The 17,211-nt window shown below is 41.9% G+C and overlaps 1 protein-coding gene across 3 annotated transcripts in view; it reads right to left on the bottom strand.

Moving 5' to 3' along the window:
- CDS1 (CDP-diacylglycerol synthase 1) overlaps window positions 1-15,436 on the bottom strand; it is a 29,871-nt gene extending 14,435 nt beyond the window's left edge. The window contains exons 1-7 of one of the 3 annotated variants that reach the window (XR_014501835.1): window positions 14,156-15,429; window positions 6,850-6,977; window positions 6,319-6,415; window positions 5,677-5,774; window positions 5,105-5,244; window positions 3,090-3,148; window positions 1,142-1,224 (exon numbers count right to left, since the gene is read on the bottom strand). Coding sequence is in view for 2 of the 3 variants with exons in the window: in XM_083398526.1 (XP_083254652.1) it covers window positions 1,142-1,224; window positions 3,090-3,148; window positions 5,105-5,244; window positions 5,677-5,774; window positions 6,319-6,415; window positions 6,850-6,977; window positions 14,156-14,218 (668 nt within the window). In the remaining variant the exon portion in view is untranslated. Of the gene's footprint in view, window positions 1-1,141; window positions 1,225-3,089; window positions 3,149-5,104; window positions 5,245-5,676; window positions 5,775-6,318; window positions 6,416-6,849; window positions 6,978-12,202; window positions 12,619-14,155 lie in introns of those variants that run through there. The other 2 variants (XM_083398526.1, XM_083398527.1) reach the window with 2 other exon arrangements.
- Between the last annotated feature and the right edge of the window lie 1,775 nt (window positions 15,437-17,211).

Here is a 17,211-nt window from a genome sequence, read left to right as displayed (position 1 = left end):
AAAATAAAAATATAATAAAATAAAAATATAATAATAATAATAATAATTTAAATGCAAATGTTTACAGAACGATCACTTTGAGATGGCTCTACAATATGAGGAAATTCTGTACACTGTAAATATATGCCAAACACTTTGAAAGTTATGAAATGAATCAGAAAAAATGAATCAGAAATATGTCTGGAAAAGAGATGGATACAAAGCACATGCTTAAAGAGACAAACACTTCCTGTAAATTAAAATAAATCCAGGCTATGCATCAGCAACACCCCCTCACCACAAATAATTAGATTCATAATTTATGTTTGGGTCTCTTCTTCAAATAGGAGACCCGCTTTCCACTTCAGTCATTGGCAACTGCTAGACAACAGGAAAACAGAGTGGGAATCAACTAACTGCCTGAATTCATTCAAAGGCTTGTGCTAACTGGCAGACCAGTTGAACATCATTCTTTAAACTGCCGACACTCATTCCATATCACAAATTCCCTCAGTTTCAAAAGCAGTTTGCCACAGAGCTTGGAAGGTTGCTGTTGAACAACCAGAAGTCCCCTTTAGTTCACAGAACTAGTGTCACAATCTTTTGGATCGTGGTCCTTGCCCATTTGTAAGGAAGAGGGAAGCTTTTCCTGAACACAGGGCAATCTCACTCCTCGCCAGCAATGCAATTTACTCAGGATTTAACCATAAAACTAATGAAATTTACTGAGATATTTGTATGACTTCTTGAGGTATACCCATCCATACTTCTTATAGTTAATTCTGGCCTTTCATCATAATCCTAAAGGCTCTGGAAGAAAGTTTTGCAGTTACTCACAAGACCTCCAAGACAATGTATTTAGAACTGGCACTTATTTTCTATGACCTACATTCAGCAATCCTTAATTCTAGTTGAAAATTAGATTACAGTGGTGTTGACCAATATTTTAAGACTATTCAGAGGGTGAAGGTTTCAATTTTGAATTGAATTTTAACCTTGCTTATTTTACTGTTTATTCCAGATATTTTAAGGCCTAGACAAGGCCTCATGGAATATCTGCAGACAAACTTGTGAAAGAGAAAACAATTACCAGACTCTAGAAACATACTATTTAAACAATTGAGACATATGTATAGATTTGCAAGAATTACTGTCCCCTTACCAGATCATGCCTTCAAACAGATTTTGGATGACAAGATGGGATTGTGTTACAATGATCAGCAAAGTGACATGAGTCCATGCGAACTGTTAACAGTGCAATAACACAACAGTTAGTGACACTACAACAGATCAATACATCTAAATAAAAATGGTAGTTTAGCTGAAGGAATTGCACAGACATTCTAAGAAATTAGAGGTGTACACAAACAGTATCACAATCTAATTGTATTAATTTTGAAGACAAGACATAAAAGGAGATTTCTATTAAAACTCCTATAATTTTTCCATTTGGGAGTTAAAATACTTTTAACCATGTATCTTAATGGGAATGAGGAAGAACGAAGGTGGAAAATAATAGGATAGTCTGCATATACATATAAGACAATTTAGAATTAGAACATTAAAGATGTTAGTGGCAAAGTTATGGTGATGGCATGCAATATAATGATGGAAAATTGTCCAGACAGAAGTTAGTTCCTACAAGTTATTGATGAACACAAAGGATCAAAACTACACTACCTGCAGACATACTAAAGAAGAAGAATCCCTTCTTACAAACAAATTGTGATTTGTCATGTGGCAACTCTGGAGAGGTTTCATACAATTAAATTACCATTTCAAATGTAGCTAATAATTGGTAGGCTACTAGGGACTAGACGTTAATGTCTGGTTCAAATATGAATCCCACTGATTAATATTCTCCATATGACTATTCTGACATTTGCATATGTGTACTATGATGTGTGCTTTTTGTGTGTGCTAAGTAGATACTCTCAATTTACATTTACATTCAGCATGGATGCTATACATTTCCAAACTTCTAAAGTCTCTTGTTCTGATCTGTGATGAAGAGTTCTTTTAGCTGTATACACATTTGTACTGTACATATTTGACTATGCACAAAGTACTAGTGCGCACTTTTGTAGATCTACATTTTTGTGTTTCTATCACTCAAGACAACTGAAAGTACATCTGCAACCATTCCACAAAGCAGTACTATGTAGAGGCATTCAAAAACACATGTTGGATTAAAGTGCAGCCACAGAAAAATGCAAAATACTGACAGCCTTGAGGTAAGTTAATAATTTTAAAATAATTCTTGGTTTCTTACTGTTAACTTAGTCAGAGGTGAGAACATAAATGTTAAAGGTTTAATGTGCATTTACATTTCAAACAATTTTCTTTATGTTCATGCTGAAAATTTTGAATACCCCAACAGTTTTGCTGGCTGATTGGTATAGAAAATAACAAATTCACTTTTTCCAAAGTGTAGTCAGTCTAGATTGGCAGATTGAATTAAGCCTTATCGTAACAGTCTTCAACAAAGAACCCATAATTATTACACGTTGAGCTGGTTCCAACCCCACTAGGCCATGTGCACAATCTGAAATGAGCCTAAGCAAAACAAAAACTTGTGTATGCACCCTGTCCTATTCCCACACAACTGGGAAGAGGGAATTCACACTTCTACTGCTGCTTTTGGTTAACCACAGCTAGCTATGTCTTCTGGAGCCAGAACATGGTTAATATATAACTATGGTTACTTCAAACCATCATTTCGGAAGCTGGTTTGCTTTCACTTAACCACAGGTTATATCAACCAGCTTGTTGTTCTGGAAGTGAAATCTTTCAAACTCCTCCTCCCAGTCATGTGGGGTGAGAAATGGGAATGGGGAAAGGAGAAGAGTGAGAGCCCAAAGCTGCATTGGGCACATTCTGGTCTATGCATATCACACGAAACTGTGATTTAGGCTAAACATGTCAACACAGTCATTGACAAAGGTATCACTTCCATATCTCAAATCCAGATTTGTATTAACAGCGCAGGTTAATAACTTTAATTCATATGGCTTTAAAATCTATTTTGGACATTAAACTTCAAAAGCAAGTGATTTAATACTGCTAATTATTTTGACAACAAATTTAGCAGCTAAAGGATAGATACGCACCATGTAAAATTGCAGGCGATAGTGCCTCTTCACCAAGCTCAATACAAACAAACAGAAACCTATGCAAAAAAACAGAAAACAGGTGCATGTTTTCCAGCCTTTCAGTGAACAGAAGCTAGCTGGTTGCATTGTTGGGCTTGCCCCCTCCACTTTGGTTTTCAATTGTATCAGTCTGAACCTCCATACTATAACTGTAAATACTACTGTTTTCTTTAGAGATTAAAATTGTTTCCATTGGGCCAATTTAAGCAGTGTGTTGAACAAGTTTGTCCAGATTCTTATAAACAGTGGTACCTCTAGTTGCAGGCTTAATCCATTTCAGGGTGCCGTTCACACCCTGAAAAGTCCGCAACTAGAGCGCAACTAAGATTTATAGACTGCCTTTCAACAGAAGCCCCAAGGCACTTAAAACTCAACATGAACCTCCCAACAAAGACAATATGAACAGCTAAAAGCCTGAAAAATCACCCTAGGAGCTGAATGTTCCAACTGCCAAATGCCTAATGGATAGGAGTACCTTCAATGCTCTCTTAAAAAGCAGTGTATAGAGGAAGCCTAGCAGGATCCTCATAGGAACATGCTCCAATAATTGTGAGTACTACCCCCGAGAACGTGTATGTATTATGCATCATTACAAATCTGACTTCCTGCACACAAGCAGGGTGTGAGGCTTCTTACTAAGGACGGGCCAATTTCAGTTTCTTATTTTTCAAATCTTAAATTCAGTTTGTCATATCTCTGCATCAATTCATAATTTTTTAAATAAATCTTTATTTCCCCTAATATAATGTGTTCTTGTATGTTATTTCATCAATATATCCATTTTTTATGCAAACATTTCTCTAATAGCATATTTGGTGTACTTTTTTTGTTTGGAGAACCGCAGGACAAAATTCAGAGAACTGTGAGTTTTGAACAATAGCTGTGTTTTGCTTTTTATACTGTTTTGGGACGTACCAATTAAGAAAGTTCACATTAAAATGTGAACCATAACTAAAATCTACCCCGCCCCGAGTTATTGCTATATATAATAAAGTCTGCATCCAACAGAGCATTTTTCATACTCAATAGCTTTCAAGGAAAACTGATGCACGGTTATTTCACAAAAGCGAAAAAGATGGCTGGTAACTTCTAAGAACAAATTTCAAAATTTGGGCATGTCGCATGTACTCAGTCTGGTGCCTGCCTTTATTAAAAATGCAATACCAATGAGATAATCATTATATGCCCTCCCTTGTGTTTTGCAACAAATTATTAGATTAAGGAGCACCACTCCCTTGATAATCTCATCTACATCTAGGTTTTAAAAGAAAGAGGGCACAAAAGTGGCGCCTCAGTAATTCTTTCACAGTTGTGAAAATCCTTTCCCTGGATGGCAACATCCAGAGGATTTTCTGGAAGTGTTATTTGGTTTACAAAAAGTATGGCCCAACCTCGGTATTGTATAATCTACCAATAAAAAACAAAAACAGCCCACAGCTTCCTATACAAGGGCCACATGACTGGAACTGATGGAGCTGTAGTCTGCAGCACCTGGAAAGCATGTTGGAAAGTCTTGACCTAGAACTTTAATGGCCCACCAAAGCATATTATATTTTCAAAGCAAGAATACACACTTTGGATTGCTTAAGAGTTGCAATACCATTAGCTGTTAAGTGATACTAATTATGCATTCTTGCTTAACAACGTTAAGTGCCTTGCAGGATCAGATCAAGATCAGGCCATTCCAGATTCTATGCAAGAATGCCCATTCCCAAACTTATCCAACACTGAAGCTATTCATTAAAAATAATTCTGGAGCTATGACATGGGAGATGACTGCCAAAATGCCTTTACCAAGTTACTCAGTGTCTACTGCAACCCATGAGTGTGGTTTTCAAAGGTTGCATATAGTTAATTCTGTAATTTCTGTGCATGCTCTCTCTTTGTCTATTAGCACAGAAAGGGAGAACACTGGAATCTGACATCAAGTAGTAAATAACTGCAATGGCAAGTAACAAGTTGGACCAAGTTACCTGCCAGATAAAATGTAAAAGATATAAACCGGTGATAGCGAATTAGGAACTGAAGTTGCTCTCTTCTTTGAACAAATGTGGCAAAGTAATCTGCTACAGTCTCTCCATAAAAGAAGTAGTTCACACACAGCAAGAAATACCTGTAACATATAAAGCAAATTGAGATACTTATTGAGATACTTTCTAAGAAGGGAGCTCCCTTTTCTCTCTCTTCATACCGTTCTATATCTTTAAAGATGAAAATATCAAAGTAAGAAAACTCTAACATTTTGCATACTTAGGAGTCTTCCAATGGAGGCTCGTCGAAGCAAGCAGATACAACATGATTTGGAGGGGTATTTTGCAGGGGATACCAAAAAAGTAATCGTTTTAAATTGTTACATTTCTTTTAACTGTGTCCATTATTGAAGCATTTGATGTCTCACTTATTTTAATTCAAGTACAGAAGTGAAGCACCACAAAGCCAGCAGTTAGAAGCAGTCAGTAAATCCTCAGCCTGTGCTTCCACTAAAAGTCATCCCCATGGATGTAATGGGGAAAGGCTGGAAACAGCTAGAACCAAAATTACTTACCAGCTCAGTGTTCGAAACCACGGCAACTCATAAGAACGATAGACTCTGTAACCAATAGTGATGATTTCATGGAAACACTTTACTTGTATGCTCATGACCTGAAATTAAGGTAAAAGGTGAATGCGATTCCAAATTTTAATACAGGATAGAAATGCATCATATTCATATGCTAGTTTTCCTAGATAATTGGAACTGGAAGCTAATCTTAGGTGAGTCAAAGTATTTTGATATGGCATAGCTCATTTCATAGATGCCTTTGGCAGGCTCATAGGCACTCCAGAAATTCAGTGCACAGGCTTCCTGGTTCATACAACATCAATGGAAACTCTCAACGCACATTACATTGTGTACAAAGGCCTATGTTCAATATTGCTCCAAATGGGGACGAACAGAGAGATACAGGAATTCACTTGGCATTTCAGATTTCAACTACAAGTTTCTAGCTTCTACATCTCAACTGAAACCTCAAGTAGTGCTAGATTATAAAAGCAAAGGAGACTTTCAGTCTATATGGCTATGCTACTCAATTAGACTGGTTTCACAACGGACAAATTGAGAAAAGGCGGGCTGAAGTGATTAACAAATTGGTTTTCATTTATGCTAAAACAAAGCAAATAAATTTTAACAGTTCAAGAAACTTACAAGCAGCATCAGCATAAATGATCCCATGTAAATAATCAGCGAAAAAGCTGCAATCATAGCTAAAGTTAAAATCCCACGAATCCACCAATTCTTCCATCTGCAAAAGGAAAAAAAATCCATAATGTTACAACTACCTGCCACTTCATAACAAGAGAAACAAAATTAAGTATTAAGCTACACTAATACTCAGCAACTGAGCAAAGGAATACTGATGAGTCTAATGTAACTTTTTCATGTTTGAAACCAAATTCAATGTCCAGGTCAGAACACCACTGACAATGTGATCTTTTTAATTAGAAATAAGTCCCACTAGGTTCAATGAGGTTCAATAAGTCTGGCACCTATAAACTCATAACACTAGGAAGAGATAATGCGATAAAAACAATAGACCATTTTTTAGAATAATTGTCTCCATTCAAATGACTCCCTTAATGCATCTCCAAGCAACTAATTCCAAGAACAAAGCTTTAGCTTGCATACAATCTGCTTAATTTATTTTACAGTAATATTTTCAGTTTTATTTTTCCATACCTGGAAGACAAGCCAGAAAGGGCCTTCTTAAAAATTTCTGGAGTGCGGTCTGTTGGTGGAACAACTTCAGGAATGTCTGAATCGGTCCTGAGTTCTAGCTCCGCAAATCTATCTTCTCCATCTACATCCTAAAACAAAGCACATGATGCAAATATGCTTAAGAAGCTAAGAACACACATACAGCAGCATATTGTTTCAACATTCAACGTACTGTAATATAGAAATTTATTATAATTTATTATTATTTCATTATTTGAAATCAGTGGCAAAGCATGATTTCATGTTAAGTGAAATGCTAGAAATTTTCAACATTATGAACAAAATTATCTTTACAGATACAGCTTTTCAAAAACAAATAAGAAAGCTGTTTGTTAAAAAAAATTATGGAAACTCAATGTGCTTAAACACTGGAAGAAGTCAACAGCTTCCACACAACAATAGATTTAACAAATTGTACTCCCTATTCTGTGGGCTAAACCACAGAGCCTAGGACTTGCTGATCAGAAGGTCGGCAGTTCGAATCCCCACGACGGACTGAGCTCCCGTTGCTCGGTCCCTGCTCCTGCCAACCTGTTCTTGACTGGACACCCTGCTCCTGCCAACTGTTCTTGACTGGACACCAATAAATTTGATGCTGGTGCCTAAGAATGTGAGATGTTTTCCATCCTTGGCTCTTTCTACATTTACTGCCGTATCATTTATCAAAGATAAATAGGAATTAATTTCATTATGCATGAACACTGTATCTTACGACTGCCGATCAGAGCACAGTATGAATAGTCATTCTGAAAGACTTACAGTAGTGTCAGCTAAAAAAAAAGCAAGAGAGGAAACCCAAATCTGCTGGGAGGAGTTTAATAGCAATCACAAGATTTTAAGGATAGTTATCAGCTGAAAGAAATTTGTTGTAAAATAAAACAGTTAAGGGAGAGGAGAGGTTTTTCTTCTTAACAAGAAAATGGGCAGTACAGTGGTACCTCGGGTTAAGTACTTTATTTGTTCCGGAGGTCCGTACTTAACCTGAAACTGTTCTTAACCTGAAGCACCACTTTAGCTAATGGGGCCTCCTGCTGCCACCGTAGCACGAATTCTGTTCTCATCCTGAAGCTAAGTTCTTAACCTGAAGAACTATTTCTGGGTTAGCGGAGTCTGTAACCTGAAGCGTATGTAACCGGAAGCGTATGTACCCCGAGGTTCCACTGTATTTTCTTCTCCTATTTTTCAGTATAGACTTGTACTAAACTAAATGTTTATGTTTTTATGTTTGTTTATGTTTATGTTTCTAGCCTGGCATTTTTTTAAAAAAAGAATACCTTTCTCACATTACTACAATTCTTCTCTCCTTCCACAGGGTAGATACCTTTCCATGAAAAAGAATGGGACATTTTATGAATTGTCAATCTCTGCAGGAAAAGGCCAATTCCCAGTCCTACTACATAGTCGTTACCCATTTAAGCTTTTCCAGAATGGAGGTTAAGTCTTTATAGTCCCCAAAAGTGAAGAGCTGAAACCCCGGCAATTTTAAGTCAGAATGTTTCATCCAAAGAAAGTGTCCACCCTGAATGAGAACTATTAGTTTGAGCTTCTGCTTGATTATTTTAGACTGAATTTTTTGAGGTCACAATGCTGTTGCTATCTTAACTGTTTGCTTCTATTTTTTTCCCTTGTACCACAGCATACCTCTAGCTTCCAGATGCATCACAAAGCCAGAGATTGGAAGTTTGGATTCTGAAAGCAACTGCCCTAGTTTAAAGTTCCAAGTATTTACTTATTCCAGAGGGGTAGCCTGTAGAACAAAGAGTCTTGCTGTGGCTCCTTCAAGACTAACAAATATATTGTTACATAAGAACTAGAGCCCACTTCATGAAATGTTCATATATTTCAACTGAAATATAGTCCACTTAAGCTTACACCATAATACATCTGTTGGAATTTAAAGGGTGTCACATCTAAGTAACTTCCTAATTTATTCCAGGGTTCTAGTTATGCCCTTCTCAAGTACAGTTAGCTGTCATACAGCCCAATGCTATGAATATTTACTCAAAGTGAAGTCTCAGTGAGTTCAGCTAGGTTTACAAATAAGGAAAGCATGACTTTGATAATTCTAGAAAGCTGGAACGTTTAAGGCAGACATAGGCAAACTCAGCCCTCCAGATGTTTTGGGACTACAACTCCCATCATCCCTGACCACTGGTCCTGTTAGCTAGGGATGATGGGAGTTGTAGTCCCAAAACATCTGGAGGGCCGAGTTTGCCTTTGCCTGGTTTAAGGACATAAAGTGCTCTTTCAACAGCCAGTGGAGTACTATTAAAAAGTATGCTAAGGCTATTAGAAAGAAAGAAAGAAAGAGAAAGAAAGAGAAATAAGAGTGCAAAGTAATACTTCTAAAGCAATTTTAAGCATGAAAGGGTTCAAATGTCTGCCAAAATAATTGGCTTCGAACACTAAGGGTGACAGCCAACTGTGGGTGGAACGGACTGCAGGGGGAAGGGGAGGAAGTGAAAATCACCTCACATAATGTTGCATGTCACTCCATCTGTGCTGTATAAATTGTTAGTATTATTGTTTTAAGCTTTCCATGCAGTATGGCTTACTTGCATGAGTCATCTGGATTTTAGGAGGTACTTGTAGCATGGTACGTTTTGCTCACTTGTGCCTGATGCTGTGGCACCCTGCAGTATAGTATGTGGCAGAATGCAAAATAATATGTTAGGAACCTTTTAAGTGTGTAGAGCCCTGTTTTTGTGCTGTGCCACCATTTTTCTTGCCTCTGCTGTTCTCAGCCCCTTCACCTTTCCCTCACTTGTGGAAGGTAGAGTCCAAGACATGTGGAGGGCAATAGTTTGGGGAGGGCTGCCTAATTTTATGTCCCACTGCTTCTCCATAAGCTGTCACTGTTCGTGAAACACTCTCCCGAGGCAGGCTCACCTGATACCATCGTTTTATATATTTAGGCACCAGGCAAAAACTTTATAACCAGGCCTTTAACAATTAGTCTGAAGATGATTAAAAGAGTCACTGATCAGGGGCAGAGGGCATGTTGTGTGACTAAAGCTCCAGATTTAACTCCCAGCCCTACTGCTTCCAAGAATTTGAAGAGCTGCACACTGCCAGGCTCATAGGTTTAAGATAACTTATTTATACAAAATAAAGCAAGAGACTCCAATGGATTATAATAAGTAGCAAGTAAATATTTCCTTTGTCTTTCCTTCACACAAACTGGAATGGTAAGCCCTTCTAAGAACAAATTGTACCTCCACATTTAACACTGTCACAATTTTAGAGTTGGGCAGCAACACTTAGCTTTTCTATTCTGCTGCGATGTCATTTGCTAGCTGCTTGCTCATTAAACAAGGGATTCCTAGCAGTCAAGGGCAAACCCAGTAGCCCAGCAAAACTTTGCTTGCCAAGCACCTGCTACAACTGCAAGCATCATCAAACAGTAGCAATGGTCACTGTCCAGGACAACATATGACTGCCCAGGACAACATTGTTCGCTACTGCCATGCTGTTATAACTGCTCAGCTGCAAATTTCTCCTTCCCAGGCTCACAGGATTGCTCACTAATTTGTTTTTGTAATTAGATCAAACATTACAACACGCTGTATAACAACATACAATACCCTCTAGGATCTCTAGAGCCACAACTACACCAGAGCATTTCATAGAACTGTAGAGTTGGAAGGGACCCTGCGGGTCATCTAGTACAACCCCCTGCAATGCAGGAATCTCAGCATCCATGACAGACGGCCATCAAACCTCTGCTCAAAACCCTCCAATGAAGGCGAGTCCACCACCTTCTGAAGGACTCCATTCCACTGTAGAACAGCTCTTAGCTGTAGTCCAACAATTGGGTGTGGGGGACATAGCTAGCAACTACGACTGAAAATGTATCGGGGTGAAATGGTCCCAGCTGCTGCAACCTAAATGCTCACAGTATCTCTCTCCCCACTGCCACACCAAGTCAGAACAACAGAAGGGAACAGCCCTGACCCTGAGCATCATAGTCCCTTGTCCTACTCTGCGGGGGGCTGGCTGCGACTGAATAGTAATTCTGGGGGAAGGCACTCTGCACATGCTCAGATATAGGGCATGCTTTTCAATTCTGAGTGAGTACTGGCCCACCTCCTGACACACCAAGGCTACATTCCTCCATATCCCCCACCCTACCCCTAGTAGCCAAACGCCCCAGGCCTGGGCAAGGCTACCCTCACTCAACAGAGGTCTTAGCAGGTAGCTCACCCATGTGAGCCCCTCAGAGGGACCTTTAAGTGGCAGCAAGAAAGAGAAGCGGGGAGAAACCAGACAATTGCCAGAGGAGCCGCCGATGACAACAAGGTTGGCAGCTTCCACTATAATAACTTAATAATAATAATTTATTATTTATACCCCGCCCATCTGGCTGGGTTTCCACCAGGAATTCACTTCCAGGAAATCCCTTCCACTAGGAATCCCTTGTGAGCAAGCAGCTAACAAATGACATCTCAACAGAATGAAAAAGTTAAGTGTTGTTGCTTAACTCTAAAATTGTGACAGTGTCAGATGTGGAGGTACAATTTGTACTTAGAAGGGCTTACCACTGGGTTTCCCCAGCCGCTAGGGCACCCAAAGCTCATTTTCTTCATCTGCCACACATCAAAAGTGCCTGCGGTGCTCATAGACTTTAAAACATTAAGACTGATGACTCCATTGGTTACATGTCGGGATTTCCCCGGATGCTTTTGATTTTTAATGTCGTTATCCTTGCCTGCGGTGGTGAAAGCCCACAGGAAGAAAGCCAGGATTTTAAAGTGCACTAACAGAGTGTTTTCAACAACCCTACCCAAAGGCTGGAGCAAAGGGCAGAAGCTCACGCTCCTTCTAACTCAAGCTATAGTTTGTTGTTGTTTTAAAACTACTCCAAGAAGCAGTTCTTGAAGGTTGGGAGACTCTACAGAACAACTTTCAACAGGCATTTGAACTAGGAGAAATTAGCATCCCCTTCATGAACACAAATAAGATTCTTGCTTAGTTCATGGAAGATGGCAAAAATGCAGTAATAAAGAGGCTGGCCAGTTTACTGCAGTTACTCAACATGTCTAGTTATCTCAAGCAGCAGATTTGATCGCAAGCCTATTAGCTTGTTAGCTTGGCAATACCACTTCAAATTGCTGGTCAAGATTCACATGACTGAATACTCCATTTTTTAAATAATAAAAAGGCATGCACCAAAGGATCAGGGATTGCCAGCCCAGTGTTACAGAGATTATGGCACCAATGAAGGACTTCTTTGCTGCCCCCAGGATGCAGTGTGCTCTTTCCAACATCAGGCGTACATGCAAACAAGTTTACAATAAAGTTAACAGACAATTACCGTACGGTTTTGTTTATGATAGATGAAAGTTCTTGTGTTGGAGAGTTGTGGGTAACGTCAAACAGGGGTCGTCAACCTTTTTTGACCAGCAGTCAAAAAGTGGTGCAGGCAGTAGTCAGAAAATGGCTGCCATGACAGGCATGGCATAATACAAAATTTGAGAGAGTATAATCACTGCTACTTCTCTCCACCACCACCCCTGCCCCATGAACCTGGGACTGCAGAGCTGAAAGGCAGGATACTCTGCCTTCTGTCATCAGGTATGAGACCAAGAGCCATGAGGAAGCTGCTCCCTATGCATCCCAAGAAGAACATTATGGCAAGGAGCAGACCATCTTGGCCCCATTCACTGGCCAGAAACAGAACAGCTACAGGGAACCTGTATTCCCCCCACCCCCTGAAAGAACACTCTGCTCCAACTGTCCGTTGCCCTGGAGATGTAGAAAAAAAGCAAGGGGAAAGGCAACTCCAGCCTCATCCTTCAGCCAAAGGAAGAAGAGCAAGCAACTGCTATTCAATCAAGAACAGGGAAGATCAGCTCAATATGGGAAGATCAGCCTGATTGATACAATTTTGTTTCATCTTTGAAGAAGTGATCTTATTCTACCTTTCCCCTCCAGTCCCTTTCTCTTGTATGCCTTCTGTTTTACGTTTATGAGCTTGAAAACAGGATCGATTTCTTTCTCTCTCTCTCTTTATTCCATCACTTCCTGAAGTTAGAAAGTTTGAAAAACTGGCTTGCTTGCTCAGGTGTATTCAGCAGCCTAAAACAATTGAATTTACTGACAACACTACTACCTTTCATTTCCAAGTTCTGCTAGAATTTAAAAGGCAAAAAAACCCTGGGCTCACCCATTTCCATTTCTTTCCTAGCACTAAAAGAATGGTGCATTTTTTGGCAAAGCATACATACATAGTCTAGACATATTTAAAATCTTGGCATTATTATTTCATTAAGATGCCTCTGTTATGCTTTATATAGTGTCAGCTTTAATATTCAGTCGTAGGAATGACACATACTTCTAAAAGCCTACGTTTCAGTATTTAAAATCACATACAGTTTATGTAAGGCAAAAACACAACTGCTAATGAATTGTTTCATCCCCTCTGCCTAAGGGCTAATAGGCACAAAACGAATGCACAGATATCCATGAAAGGGGGGGTTGGTTTTTTTAAGCGAACAACAACAGCTTCTCCTCTTGAAATATTATATCTGAGCCCAGAGTCAAATGTCTGTCAGTTAGAAAACCATAAATATATAACCTGACATGGGTGTCGAAACAAGCTAACAAGAACAAATTCAGCAGTTTATTTTTTACTTCCTTCCAATGCACAGGGTCAATGTATTAGTGAACCGGCTGTTTACATCCTATAGCTAGTGAAAACGTAGAACAAGGGGAGGAGTGATGCAAAGAACAACCTTCTGCACAGAGAGCAAACTGCAGGTAGAGAGAACGGCCTCTTACCGCAGAACTGGAACGGTGCACAATATCCACATTTTTAAGCTTTACCAATTCACCTTGAATACTCTCAACCTTGTTAAGTAATGAACATGTTAAAAATGCAGAGGTGTGGGGAAGGGAGAATGACTTTCAATTTCCCACACCTTCACCGCAGGATAAAGGACGGTCAAGTGTCAGTGACACGGAAGAGTGACTTCCTAAGAGAGAGGTGAAGAAAGCAAACACCTGCCCCAAATTTCATTACTCAGGCATATCCCCAGAGGTGAAATGATAACCGAGTGAAAGAGGAGACAGCAAAGAAGCGTCTCTCTTTCAAATCTTAATCCTCCGTGGGGAACAAGAACTGCTTACATCATACCCCAAGCAGAAAGAATCTGCTGGGAGGAAATGGTATGCGAAGTATCCTCCTCGGAAACTGACAGGGCTCACACCTTCCATGTCCCCATACCTGGAAACAGGTAAAACGAAAAAGAGGCCCATTCAACCTTACCTTGTCAGTTAGGTTTGCAGTTTCATGATCTCCACCAGCTCCTCTCCTCCTCAGCTCCGACATTTCCCTGGTGTGAGGTCAATAAAACAGCAGCAGGAGCAGGAAGTAGAATGTGTGTGTGCAGAGGACAAGCCTACCTTATAATAATGGGGAGAATCACAGGCTTTAACTGCAAAAGCCTAGGCCTCTGGAACCCTCCTACATCCCAGCTAGCTCCTTGCAAGAAACCAGAGAACTGGAAAAAAACAACCCCCAAATCAGCTCCCCCCTGCAAAAGAAAGAAGACACAGACCAGAAGTCTCTCTCTTTTCCAAAGACTCTGCGAGGATAACAGAAGGGACCTGCGAGGTCCCTCAGGAGTTTTCCATTATGCTACTTATAGCAGGGACCCCCCCCCCAAAAAAACAGATGCCCTTCAAAAAGATCTCTGTCCAAAGGTCTTCTTTGGCTAAGTGTCCCGCCCCCTCTCTCCCCAAATAAATGGGACTCCGAGATAAGATTTGCTTTTTTCCTAGGCAAAGTAGGGGGGGGGACCCTCCCTCAAATAAAATAAAATAAAACAAGCAGGCGGGGAGGGGGTCTCTTACTCCAGAGACTCATACAGACACATAAGGCGTCTTGTCTAATCCCCTCTCCCCGAAATAAAGCTCAGCTCTGTTCCTCAGAAGACTTAAATGATGGGGGGGGGGGCGTTATGCGCAACCCACAATTAAGACTCCCGCCCAAAAAAGGCGCTGCTCGGCCCCACATAAAAAAAAAATTAAAAATCGCGAAGGCCCCCCTGAAAACCCTTTCGAGTGTTTTTTTTTGGGGGGGAGAGATCTCCCCTTCACCTCACGACCAACTACAGAGGGCACCCAAGGGATCTAACACCACCACCACCCACCCGTCACCCGCTCGCTCGCTTCTCCCGCCTAACCTCTCTGCCCACACACCCCCTGGAAGAACGGGGAAGGTGAGGGGGGGGGACCACAGCGGAGCCCCTATGAGACCCCTTCGGCGCCTGCCTCCCTCCGACCCACAGCGCCACCCGCGAGAGGCGGCGCCGCAGCGTTGCTACTGCCGCGCGAGCCGCCGCCGCCACACAAACACGCACACACAAAAAACAGCCGCGCGCGAGAGAGCGACTCCTCAACGGGAGAGAGAGAGGGGCAAGGACAGACGTTCGCTCGCTCGCTCCCGCGCTTTCTCGCTCCCTCCCTCAGCAGCCCCTTTCTCCTCGCGCCTGGCCGGCCGTTCTTGCCCGTCGCGCGGCGCCCGGGCCACGCCCCCTGGGGTGATGCGTTCGGCCCCGCCCCCTTTCTCCCTCTCACTCTCTCTCCCTCCTCCTCGTCGGAACTGAATCCTGCAGAGGCGGGCGCGCGGGAGAGAGAGAGGGAAGCGACGCCGCTTGCAGTTGCGTAGGCGAGCCGGGAGGGGGAGCGGGAGTTAGAGGAATGTTGGCAGGGATGGGGAGCAGGGAGAATCGCCGGTTCGAGTCCCGAGCTCCTTTGTTTTTTTTTCGCGGGGGGGGGGGGAGTTGGGGTGGATATTTGTGTGTGGACTAGATGACCCTTGGGGGTCCCTTCCAGCACTACAATTCTATGATTCTATGTTGGTCAGGGCTGTCAGAAAAAGAAGAAGAAGAATTTATTATTTATACCCTGCCCATCTGGCTGGGTTTCCCCAGCCACTCTGGGCGGTTTCCAACAAAATATTAAATTACAAAAATGCATCAAACATTAAAAGCTTCCCTAAACAGGGCTGCCTTCAGATGTCTTCTAAAAGTCTGGTAGTAGTTGTTCTCTTCGACATCTGGTGGGAGGGTGTTCCACAGGGCGGGTGCCACTACCAAGAAGTCCCTCTGCCTGGTTCCCTGTAACCTCACTTCTCTCAGTGAGGGAACCACCAGAAGGCCCTCAGTGCTGGACCACAGTGTCCTGGCAGAACGATGGGGGTGGAGACGCTCCTTCAGATATACTGGACCGAGGCCATTTAGGGCTTTAAAGGTCAGCACCAACACTTTGAATTGTGCTCGGAAATGTACTGGGAGCCAGTGTAGGTTTTTCAAGACCAGTGTTATATGTTCTCGGTGGCCGCTCCCAGTCACCAGTCTAGCTGCCGCATTAGTTGTAGTTTCCGGGTCACCTTCAAAGATAGCCCCACATAGATCCAGGGTGCACAGATCTGCCCGGCGCCCCCCCCCCCAGGTTGCCCAGTCCCAGGTGCGCAGGAGGGCGGAGCCGGCTGGCCGCCTCAGCATCTTGCTGGCTCGGTCACCCCCAAACACGCAGCACAGAGACCCCCGCAGCAGAAGAACCCACAGTGGCGCTCCAACCAATGGCTCTTCCCTAGACTCAACTCTCGGGCCCTGGACTCTCAGCCTTGGGCCCTGAGAGCCTGGCACCCAGGTGCCCCACACCCCTAGCGCCTATGGGTAAGACAGCCCTGATGTTGGTGTGTGTACATGTGTGTGTGTATGGTTTTTTGGAATTACTGTATTTTTTGCTCTATAAGACTCACTTTTCCCCTCCTAAAAAGTAAGGGGAAATGTGTGTGCATCTTATGGAGCAAATGCAGGCTTCGCAGATATCCCAGAAGCCAGAACAGCAAGAGGGATTGCTGCTTTCACTGCGCAGCGAGCCCTCTTGCTGTTCTGGCTTCTGAGATTCAGAATATTTTTTTTCTTGTTTTCCTCCTCCAAAAACTAGGTGCGTCTTGTGGTCTGGTGGGTCTTATAGAGCGAAAAATACGGTACGTTGTTTTGTCACACTGTGCATTTAAAGCACACAGCTCCCCCTGGAATCCTGGGAACTGTAGAATGAGCACGAAGAATTGTAGTTCTGTGAGGAGGAGGGGCTAAACTACAGCACTCAGGATTCCTGGGAGCAAGAGAAGCCACGTGCTGTTGTCATCTGGAAACGGTTGCAAAGTTCTGTTTCTGATTGCCTTCTAAGATGATGAACCTAATACCAAAGTCGTTCCTCTTAGGCAGTTTTGTACCAAAATACCCTTTGCTAAAAGCACTGCCAAGAACACTACGGACTCTCCAAAAACTCTGTTTTCTGCTTCCTCCT

The sequence above is a fragment of the Podarcis tiliguerta genome (genome assembly GCF_965153285.1).
Source record: "Podarcis tiliguerta genome assembly, chromosome: 9".
NCBI classification, from domain to species: domain Eukaryota; kingdom Metazoa; phylum Chordata; class Lepidosauria; order Squamata; family Lacertidae; genus Podarcis; species Podarcis tiliguerta.
This window is presented reverse-complemented; position numbering and strand designations above follow the sequence as displayed.